The 11,853-nt window shown below is 40.8% G+C and overlaps 1 protein-coding gene across 3 annotated transcripts in view; it reads right to left on the bottom strand.

Moving 5' to 3' along the window:
- PCSK7 (proprotein convertase subtilisin/kexin type 7) overlaps nt 1-11,853 on the bottom strand; it is an 83,308-nt gene continuing 71,455 nt past the window's right edge. For all 3 annotated transcript variants that reach the window (XM_075328927.1, XM_075328929.1, XM_075328928.1), the window contains 5 exons: nt 10,888-11,044; nt 10,713-10,807; nt 10,456-10,561; nt 8,004-8,121; nt 1-6,572 (listed from right to left, as the gene is read on the bottom strand). In XM_075328927.1, coding sequence (XP_075185042.1) covers nt 6,162-6,572; nt 8,004-8,121; nt 10,456-10,561; nt 10,713-10,807; nt 10,888-11,044 — 887 coding nt within the window. In that variant the 3' untranslated portion in view covers nt 1-6,161. The remainder of the gene's footprint in view (nt 6,573-8,003; nt 8,122-10,455; nt 10,562-10,712; nt 10,808-10,887; nt 11,045-11,853) is intronic.

Raw genomic sequence — 11,853 nt, 5'->3', positions numbered from 1 at the left:
CCATGTAAAACCTTTTATTGCCCTTAAAATAAAACGTCCAACAAAACTTTCATTGTCATTCAATCCATAATAATGTCTCATAAAAATAAACAATAAATTAAATCATAAAAGATAAAATACGTTTTATGGTTCCTATGTATAGCAATGTAAACCTCAAATTATCCACACCAATAATATATTTAAATTATCAAATTTTTTTGTATTATTTCGTTTTCACCTGCCTTAAAAGTCCACTGACCAATTATTTCAAATGTTTGAAATTTGCCATTTTCATGGAAAAAAAAAATGTAAAAATAAACCAGCTGTAATCAGGCAGCAATTTTGAAAAAATGAATGCAATGTAAACAGTTTGTAAAGTTCTTCGGAACATAAATCTTTATCCATCACAAAGAATGGGACGAATTATTTATCAGTCATAATCAGAGAAGTTTTGTCCCTGGTGAGGTTGCCCAATAAATTTCATATAGCTGAACAAAAGTGCAATCTCCTGACCTGGCCCCATACTCTAGTCAAGGAAAAGTTGCACTCTATAGTCCTAAGAAATGTTGCAAATTGCCTCAGCTACATCCCTGGGATCAAATACATTGGGATGGGAATAGTACAGATACTTGCCAAAGGTCATTTTTCAGATTTTTCTGGATTGTCTGGAGCGTTAAAACCCAAAATGACACTAAGGGGGGCAGGACTTAAAGTTAAGACATAAGACGTACAGCTCAGCTACATATGGACAAGTGTGGTGTGACATCAAATGGGATTACAATGCTGCACCCCACCACAATCACAAGAGAGTCGTAAACGTTACCAAATGTGCTAGATTTTGTGTGTGTGGTCTTAAGTCGCACATGACTTGCATAAGTCATGGCTGCTTTTTGTGATTGTTTTTTTACAGTAAAATTGTAACTCCAAAAAATTGCACTATTTTTTTGTCCAAGAATTTCTGTTGTCTGACACGTCGCTTTGTGCCTCCAGCCTTGGGCTATGTTCGCACGTTGCGTCGGAGTACCTGCAGTTTATTCTGCACGTTTTCCTTCCCTTGGTTTTTGACCAAATGGCTTTTGACAATTTTTTAGCACTAAAAACGCATGCGTTTTTACCGCGTTTTTAGCGCTTTTTTCCTGCGTTTTCACCTGCGTTTTTGAGATCAAGACACTGAGAAATAAAGTTGAATTAGTCAAAAAGAATGAAAAAAGAGAAAAAAAGTATAAAATTAACTTTTAATAAAATTATATGGGAAATTATCATTTTTATGGAGAAAATAGTGGTTATGCACATTTTAACAGAAAAATAGCTAAAGTTTATTAATTTTTTACATTTAAATTTTCGGTTATTGTGTGTGTGTAAAGGAACATTAGAACCCATTAATTTTTGCCCAGAAAAGCATGCGTTTTTGGAGCCAAAAACGCAGTTGAAAACCAGGTAAAAAGCATGAAAACCGCAGGAATTGTGATTTTGGTTGCTTTTTGCCATTTCTCATTGACACCAATGTTAAGGAAACGCTGCAGAAATGGCAAAAACAACTGACATGCTGCTTCTTTTTCAGCATGGTTTTTGACCACAAATATGCAAATTAAACGCTGCAGAAAAAAAAGCAAAGTGCAGACAGGATTTCTGCTTTTCCCATAGACTTTGCTGGAAATCAAAAACGCATGCGTTTTTGCCCAAAAACGCTGCTGCCAAAAACGCTGCAGAAACGCGGTAAAAAACGCAACGTGCGAACATAGCCTTAAAGGGGAGACTGGCTGATCTCCGCATAGAAGTGTTCACATAGGTCATTGCAAAATGTGAGAATAGAATGGAGGGACAGGCGGATGTATATTCTATATATAATATCCCCTCAATTTAAACAAATAGTTTGCCATTAATTTCCTCCTTGTCATGGCAAATATGATGCCAAAGCATTTTCCTGGGTTTCTTAAAAACAGGGCACCTCATCGTAAATGAAGAAAAATAATTGTCACATATAATCGACGGTTGTACAGAAATTCATTGGAAGCCCACAATAATTCTCCAAGTTAATAATTGGTTGATGGCAAATTTAGCTGGTTGGAGACATGTAACACATACCTGAGCATCGGCTAAAAGAAAAGTTAAACATAATAATGATCAATATCATACAAGTGTCCAAATTAAAACAAAATGCTAAAATCCCAATTATATGCATGTACTGTGGTCTTTATAGTGGAAACATTTATGTAGATCCATCAGAACTACTGTCAACTCTGATTTAGTAAAAACCTGCATCCTGCAAACACTATGGCTATGTTCACACGTTGCGTTTTTTTTTTTGCTGATTTTAAAACAAATTAAAAAGTTGCTTTTAACAGTAAAAGCAAAAGCTACGATTTCAGAAATTGCACCCTTTTTAATTTTTAGCTGAACTGGAAAACTGCTGATTTATTTTTTTTTTAGATTGCCGCAGGTCAATTCTTTCAGTGTTTTTTTCCACGGCTTTTTTTTGTCTGTTTGTTTAAGCTATGTTCACACACTGCGTTTTTTACCTGCGTTTTTGCTGCAGAAATTTCTTGAGAAATTCTTGTAACCTTTCTGCAGACATTTCCCAGCAAAACCTATGGCAGAAAAAATTAGCTGTGCTCACACTGCGTTTTTTTCTTAAGAAAATTCTTTCAGTAGATTTTCTTAAGAAAAAGAATGAGCATGTTACTTCTTTTCTGCAGCTAACTGCGTTATTTGCCATAGATAATTGGCACAATAACGCAGGGAGCAACCAGCGGTAAAAACGCACCGAAAACGCGGCAAAAACGCAGGTGCGTTTTTGGTGCGTTTTTTAACGCAGGTGCACTAATCCTTCACTATTAAGAAATTTCTTAAGACAATTCTTAAGAAAAATCATTTTTCTAGTGTGAACATAGCTTTTTTTTTTATTTGCTTTTTTTTTGTTAGGCTAAGAAAATGTACAAGAACGCTGCAAAGAAAAAAAACAACCGTGCATTTTTGCTGCTTATTTGGTGAACTAAACTATCTATATTAAACATGAAATGTAGATCAATGACATAATCTTTATAAAAAAAAAACAAAAAATGCAGTTTAAAAAAAACCCAAAAACAGCAAAAATGTACCAAATCCTTTTTTGTAAGCCGCTTTTTTTTTTTTTTTTTTAAACTGCCAAGAGAGCAGGTTTTGGCTGCAGAAAAAAAATGCAACATGTGAACACAGCCTTAATGGTGAATTCTCACACTGCGGAATTTGCTGCAGAAAATTCTGTAACACTTTCATTTACCTGTGACCAGCCAATTTGCATAAATGGAATCAATTTTCAGCTGCATGAATTCCTGCAATATAATCTGCGGCATTGGATTTTAACCTGAAGGTACATACAAGTATGCATGACCGATTTGTTTTATGGAAAAATCTGCGTATTACTTTGCAGAAGCAAAGTCTGAGATCTTAACAGATTTTTCAGGACTGATCAGCTCTTTACAGTTCCTGAAGCAGCCGGTTGTGCACAGGGTAACACTTGCACATCTCCAAAAGTTATACTGCTCATCTCCTACAGGAGCTGCAGACAGCTGATCGCTGGGGGTGCCAGACTCTACCATCTAATTCTGATGACCTATTATAGGTATATATGCAAGACCTGAACAACCACTTTAAGAAATCTCACGCATATGCTGTGGAAAGTATCCACAACGTAACCCGACCGACACAGTGGAAGGCAAATTTGTGAAATGTAAATTTATTCTGTGGATGTCACAGCGGATTTCAATCTTTGCCATGCAAAGGATAAATGTGCTACTACCCCTCACACACCCTGAATCGGATCTCTTTTTAATTACTGTGTCCATTGTGCTGATCTCCAATACATAAATCGAGATCAGGCTCTTTTACAGCCATAGAGCAACATAAAAGCAAATGCACCAAAAAAACCCCAAAAACCCATTAAGGCCCTGTTACATGCAACGACATCGCTAACGAGATGTCGTTGGGGTCACGGAATTCGTGACGCACATCCGGCCTCGTTAGCGACGTCGTTGCGTGTGACACGTACGAGCGACCGCTAACGATGCAAAATACTCACCAAATCGTTGATTGTTGACACGTCGTCTATTTCCCAAATATCGTTGCTGGTGCTGGACGCAGGTTGTTTGTCGTTCTTGAAGCAGCACACATCGCTACGTGTGACACCCCAGGAATGACGAACAACACTGTACCTGCGTCCTCCGGCAACGAGGTGGGCGTGACTTTCATGCGGCTGCTCTCCGCCCCTCTGCTTCTATTGGACGCCTGCTGTGTGACATCGCTGTGACGACGCACAAACCGCCCCCTTAGAAAAGAGGCTGTTCGCCGCCCACAGCATCGTCGCTAGGAAGTTTGACGGGTACTAGCGATTTTGTCCGCCACGGTCAGCGATTTGCCAGTGACGCACAAACGACAGGGGCGGTAGTTTACGAGCGACATCGCTAGCGATGTTGCTGCATGTAAAGCACCCTTTAGTCTTCTGGATGTGTCTTAAGGTCCAGTCACACTAAGCAACTTACCAGCGATCCCAACAACGATAGGGATCGCTGGTAAGTTGCTAGGAGGTTGCTGGTGAGCTGTCACACTGCGACGCTCCAGCGATCCCACCAGCAACCTGACCTGGCAGGGATCGCTGGAGCGTGGCTACACGAGTTGCTGGTGAGCTCACCAGCAACCAGCCCCCAGTCTCCTAGTTACAGCACACATCAGGTTAATTAACCCGATGTGTGCTGCAGCTAAATGTGCACAGAGCAGGGAGCAGCGCACACTGAGCGCTGGCTCCTTGCTCTCCTAGTTACAGCACACATCGGGTTAATTGCCTGATGTGTGCTGCAGCTATCTGTGCACAGAGCAGGAGCCGGCAGCACAGGCAGTGAGAGCGGAGGAGGCTGGTATCAAAGGTAAATATCGGGTAACCAAGGACAGGGCTTCTTGGTTACCCGATGTTTACATTAGTTACCAGCCTCAGCAGAAGCTGGCTCCTGCTCACTGCACATTAGTTGTTGCTGTCTCGCTGTCACACACAGCGATCTGTGCTTCACAGCAGGACAGCAACAACTAAAAAATGGCCCAGGACATTCAGCAACAACCAACGACCTCACAGCAGGGGCCAGGTTGTTGCTGGATGTCACACACAGCAACATCGCTAGCAACGTCACAAAAGTTGTTCGTTACCAGCGATGTTGCTAGCGATGTTGCTTAGTGTGACGGGGCCTTTAGAATCTCAAGCTATAACTGCGTTTCCTTTTGGTGTGATGGACAACAGCAAGTTGTGTATAAAGGAATAGTAATGGTCAGTACGATTTGTAAATGAGAATACCTTCCTTAGCTGAGATATCACTGCCCAGCTCCAGGCAGTACTAAAGTAAAGAGTCAACATTACTTACAATTTTAGAGGCAACTTTGGTAAAGAATAATGTGACATTTGGAAGAAATGCTTTGTCTAAATTGGATTTAAGATAAATTATCTATTACGTGTCAAGATTCCCAATACAAAATTCATTACAAGTGAAAAAAAAAAAATTCATATAAAAGTTGTTTTTTTAAGCTTTCGTGTTCCTTTAAACCGCTTAAAAAAAATAACAATCACCCGTATTAACATAAAATCAGAAAATAAAAATCAAATACGTTATGAACTGTTCTATCACTGCAACACCTGGAGAATCCTGCAGAGGAATATGCAATATAAATGCCTAAAAAAGTGCAGATCCCTCAGTGCAGATCTGGTACCCCCAGCTATCAGAAAAAGAGGGGTCCCCCTGCTTTGCAAGCAGATCCTCCTCTGTCTTGACTTTTTGTGATAAATAAACACCATGAATTGATCAATGGGGGGGTCACCAAATAGGTAAGGGGCCCAGAGGTGGGACCTGCACCTTTCAGGCATTTATGTTATATCCTGTGTTGTTTAATAGTAAAGAGTAAAAACTCTTGAAGACATGATGGTTGGTCAAGACAGGATTTGCTGCTAACTACTTGAATGCTTCCTCCATCCGGCAGCTGCCAGTCAACACGTCATCCACCAGGAGGCTGAAACATGGACAGATGTTAAAACAGTTCCACAACGTAATAAATGTATCAGTCATCCACACATAGTAGTAAAGCAATGGATAAGGCAGAAACCCTTAAATTAAATATTCTGAAGTGCATCCTTGCTTGTCTCATAGTGTCCCATGGGCAGACAAATCTTATCCATACTCGTTTAGGTTTACAGCACTGTCTCGAGTATCATGTCTTAAGTCCCTGTGCACTTGAAATTCAGAGGTTACACTGTGCCGGGGATCGGTCTGGTTCATGCCCGTTACTCTGACTTGTTTGGAAGAGGACTGATGCCTATATAGGGCAATGTGCTCAACATCGTCCGGCTCGTCCTCATATTCTACAGCGGCGTCATTCACGCTGCACAGAGGCAATGATTCTGTCTCCAGACCCCCTTCTAATTGTCGGGGATTAGGACTTCCCTGGTGTCGGGATAAGAGGCAAGAGGAAACTTCACAGCTTAAGTCCAGATCGCTGCTACTGGAAATTCTGGAAAGGTAGAGCTCCACCGTGTAATAAAGGGACCAAAACACAGCAAAACAGCCAAGCAGCATAAGGGTCTGATAAAAACAAAAGTAAATGGGAAATAAAATTATTTAAACATTTTAGATAAAATAGCAGAACTAAAATAACCATTGTTCTCCAACTGCAAGACCACAGATAGGAAGAGCTGAATGAAGCATCAGGTTGCACATGCATCCTGCAGCTCCAGAGTCTAAAGCAGGCCTGCTCAACATACTCCCCGAAGGCCGCATACAGCCTGCCAAAGGGTTTGCTGCAGCCCGTGGACCCTTCTGGCAGATGCTGATCCCTGCTTCTAATATTCAGATGTGTTTGCATCTCGTGAAGACAAAAGGGACGGAAACAATTTCAATCACACAAGATGTCACCTATAAGGTACCTGCATGTAAATGTTGATTTGTGATACTGACTGTCTCACCGATACTGAGGTTTCTTGTGATCAGCAGTTTGATGATGGCTTTTAACTCCCAGTATCTCCTTACGATTAAGGACATACTGGGAATTGCAGGTTCAAGCAATATAATTGTATATAAGGCTGACCTGACACTGCAATTGAACGCTGCACTATACTTGCTGCTGTATACATGTACTGACAGTGGCAGTGGTTCTGATCTTCTACACATGAGGCAATCCATATTGTGCTTCAAGGATATGTTAAAACTTAATCTAAAATCTCTAAGTTTTGAGTATTTTTATGAGTAGTATTTCTTTAGTTTTTGCTCCAAACACTCAGTTTAAATTAGTGTGTTCACTCTGATTTTTTTTGGCAGCAGAAACTCTTCAATTCCTGATCGAGTACTTAAAATATACTCTTGGTGATGTATTAATGTACTGATGGTGGTACGGGTGATGTATTCATGTAAATAGTACCCCTTTACATTTTTTTGCGGGATTGGTTGAGTATGGCAATGTGTCTCTTCGACCAAAACATAGTGAACCCCTGGTCTAAGGCTATACAATGATTGCAGAGCGCAGTGGGGTACACAAGTCTCATACACCTGAAAAGAGCAGCAGGGCGCACATGTAATTTCTCTCTCTATTGAACTTCTCACTTTGGTCTTGTGATCATGGAAGAAAGTGAGAATCTAGTCCCCTAGTCTTTTCGATCTAACAGTTATCACCTACTTGTGCTCAGTCAGCCAAGGAGATTTATTTCTTCTTATGCATCAACCATTTTCCTTGGCTTACGAAGGGATGTGTGTTTACGTAATAGCTCCCCTGACTGTAGAAACACAGGTCTCGGGAGCTGTGTTTCTTCAGATTGGAGCCCGTACAGACACATGACTAGGATGGGCTGTCGTTTGAATTATGTGACGGGGGCCATTTTATTACATTCTTGGAGAACTCCTGTAACTGGATTGTATGAGATTAAAAAATTAGGGCGCCACTCCTTTCCAGATGCAGTGTCTGGCACAGCCCCATCTTCTACAATACCTTTACCACTGTATTTTTCTCAGAGAGAATCTTACCCGCAGGGTGTTATTGGTGATTGTATAGCTGTCCTGTTCAGAAATCTCCAGTCCTGGGGAACAAGGTAGTGAGAAATTCTCATTCAGAAACTGACCTCCCTGGGACAGTTCTACCAGCCTAATAAAAAAAGAAAATAAAAAAAAAATAAATAAATACAAGTTGTGCCACTGCTGTGATAATTATCAATGCATCACATGAATGAACATAAAGTGTACACAGTGAAGAATTACGAGTAGCGAGCACAACCACAAGGGACATATCCACTGCAGATTTTGCAGCTTCATTGTACGGACTGTATTGTGAATTGTGTTGTATTGCGCAAATCCGGTGAGAAAAACTTGCACATGTCCAGTATGGTCATATGGCTTGGGAGCAGAGACTTGCTTTATAGGTGGCAGATGCTTCCTGTGGTATAAAGCCAGAATTTTCCTTCCACAGCAGCAACTGGAGCCTGCTCTGACTTCTGCTGTTTAACAATTTAGATATTGCAGTCAATAAATGACAGCACCATTTAAACTGCATGATTGCCAGCACAGGTATGCAATGGCTCCCCTGGACCCCCTGTAACATATGGGGTACTGCTGGATTGCTTTGACAATTGGATGACTACTGAAGGTCCCCATCACTGACATTTTGGTCCTCCTGAAGCCCAGGCTGTGGCTGAACATCATAAGAGAACATATTTGTCACTATATTCTGCAAAACAGTGAGATTGAAGCAAATAACAGAAGCAATCAAACAAACAATCACAGGTTCAAGTCCTCTATGGGGACACAAAAAAAAACCCCCAAAAACATTTTTAAAAATATTTAAAGAAGTCAAAAAACAAAAATTCACCCCACCTTTTTCCCAGCTATAGGAAACCACCCCCAAAAAACAGTAGTTAACAAAACACATGCATACTTGATACCTTCACATCTGCAAACATTTGAGCTATCAAAAATATGACTTATTCCATACAATAAAAGTTTAAAAAACACATTTTTTAATGCCAAAAAAGTCATCTTTGGGGTCAGCGCATGCCTCCCAAAAATGCAAAGGATTAAATCACTAAATACCGTATTTTTTGGACTATAAGACGCACTTTTTCCCCCCCCAAATATTGGGGGAAAGTGGGGGGTGTGTCTTATAGTCTGAATGTGGCTGCGGGGAATGAGGGTGCTGCGGTGGAGCGGGTCATCGGGGGTACGAGCAGGCTGTAGCAGCCTGCCGTGACCACGTGGGCCCGCTCATTACATATGCACGCCCATCATCTTTCAGTGCTGAAGTCGGCGCGGTCAGGTGGGCGGGATGATGAACGGGGGATGCACGCTTACTAAACAGCTGGCCGCATGATCACCCCTGGCAACTACAGCCTGGAGTGATCATGTGCGGCTGTATTCACTGCTCCACACGCATCATCATCAGAGCGGGGTGCAGTGATCATAGCAGGATGCGGCCATATGCCAGGATGGGGTATATAGCAGGACAGGATGCGGCCATATGCCACGATGGGGTATATAGCATGATGCGGCCATATGCCAGGATGGGGTATATAGCAGGATGCAGCCATATACCAGGATGAGGTATATATCAGGATGGGAGCACATACCAGGATGGCAGTATATAGCAAGATGGGGCTATACCAGGATGAGGGACATATATATAAAGGCAGGAGGATCATTACCAGGATGGGGTACCTTAGTAGAGAATTTGGGGACATTACCCCGATAACAGTGTCAGCAGCAGATCCTCGCCCCATAACAGTGTGTCATGACCACATCTTTTGCTTAAAATTTTATTTTCCTATTTTCCTTCTCTAAAACCACGGTGCGTCTTATAGTCCGAAAAATACAGTATACCCAAAAATAGTATCAATGAAATCTGCGGCCATGGAAAAAAACAACACTTAACACAGAAAAGATTTTTAAAAAAAGTTACGGGTCTCAAAAAACGGCAGTACAATCCAAATTTTAATATTATCTTTATTTTTATATATATAAAATTACTGAATTTTTTTGTTTAACCACTAAACACTAAAAAAAAAATATATATATACCAATTTGGTGGTATTGCTGTAATCCAACTGACCAGGGGAATTAAATTGTGTTGTTAGGTCCTTTTGACTGCACAATGAATGGTTTAACAAGAAATTAATGGTGGAATTGCGATAATATTTTCACCTCATTGGGATTTTATTTTTACATTGTATGTTACAATGAACAGTGTCATTCAAAAATACAACTCATCCCACAAAACAAAAACAACCCCCATTATGGCTATGTTGACTGAAAATGTACAAATTTGGAAAGAAAAGAAGGAAAAAAAAAAAACCCCCAAAAGGTGCGAAAATAAAAATTTGCAGCTGTGGGAAGTGGTTAAAGTACAAGGCAATGTAAGAAAGGTTTTATTAGACATCTTCATTTTTATAAGGGACAATGTGAAATAAGAGGATTTATTTTCTACTTTTACCTCCTCCTCTCGGCCACATCCTCGGTTTTCCACGAGGAGCCATAAAGTGTTAGCTGCCATGTCTGGAAAACACCTCTTTTAAGCGGGTCATCTCCTAATACATTTCCTTAGCAAGGAATAAAAAGGAAAGCATTGAGACTCCGGTTACAAAATAAAGCCTGTTTGTAAAGCTAGACAACAGATATTGTCAGCCTATATTTTTGTATGATTAGAAAGGCAGAACTTTGCAGACCCTTAATACTGCATAGAAAGCATACCTACGTCTGTGACCAGAAGTCTGTAGGTCCCTTCTGCATTCTCTCCCCAGCAGCGGACTGTGGAGAAGGTCCAGTCGGTGAAACCACCTGGGTCCCTTAAAGCACAGAATATTTTAGCTCCATGAAGCATTGGCCGCTCTGTCATTATAATACTTGTGCTCCCTGCGACACTCACGCGTCAATTTTCCTTGTGGCTCCGATGAGGGATGAAATTCCGCTCGGACAGAACAGTTGTATTTGCAGGTTTCCACGTCGTGGGTGTGAGACCGTCACCGTCACAGCTACATGCTCTAAGGTCCTCATCCCCGACAGGAGAAGATCAGCAGAGGTCACTAGGGATAAAAACAACCCAACATGAGCCAACCAATTTCACTGACGCGCGACTACAAAATCTGTTGTGATCAGATATTATGCTAGGTAGTTGCCCCAAAAGGCATTACAAGATTTCAAGTCAAAAAGCTCTATTTGCCAAAAAGTTGTAATATTTTTGCACCAAAATTTTATAACTGTTTGCCTTTATTATGCCAGGCCCAGAAACATTTTTCAAAATTGGATGGAGCTTAGTGGCAGCGGTCTGGTCCAACAAATTCAGTGAAATTTAGATCACAAATGTCATCTAAATTATAGTACAAGAGCACCTCTACATGAATTTAGTGCATCTTATCTTTTTCCAGCAGACCTTGGATCAAGAAGGGAGTATAAAACGCTGTAATGAGGAATTTCCCTCCAGTCATAATATTACTACTTTGGGAGTGATTCTGATAATAAGGCTTGATAGCAGCCTGCCAGACAAGTCTACAGAATATTTAAAAAAAATATTTTCATTGCAAGAGTTTTAAAATAATATATGAATACATTATATAAGAAATTGTTCAACATGCAATTTCCTAACTTTGTATTTCATACGGCCCCAATACGAGTCTGTCATAAAATGGTTATTGCATTGCCAGTAACTGATATCATACCTCTTAGATTAATGATTTCTGGGGTCCGGCTCTGGGACTCCCATCAACCTTGAGAATGAAGGGGGTATAACACTGTCAGTTCACTCACAATTGTTTTTTTAAACAGAGACCTTCCCCAGAGCAACACCGCTGCCAGGGCCTTCCCCAGAGCACACCGCCGCCAGAGGCCTACCGCG

This window comes from Anomaloglossus baeobatrachus, chromosome 11 (genome assembly GCF_048569485.1).
Source record: "Anomaloglossus baeobatrachus isolate aAnoBae1 chromosome 11, aAnoBae1.hap1, whole genome shotgun sequence".
Taxonomy (NCBI): domain Eukaryota; kingdom Metazoa; phylum Chordata; class Amphibia; order Anura; family Aromobatidae; genus Anomaloglossus; species Anomaloglossus baeobatrachus.
Note: the sequence above shows the minus strand (reverse complement) of the source record. Positions and strands in the feature narration are given on the sequence as shown.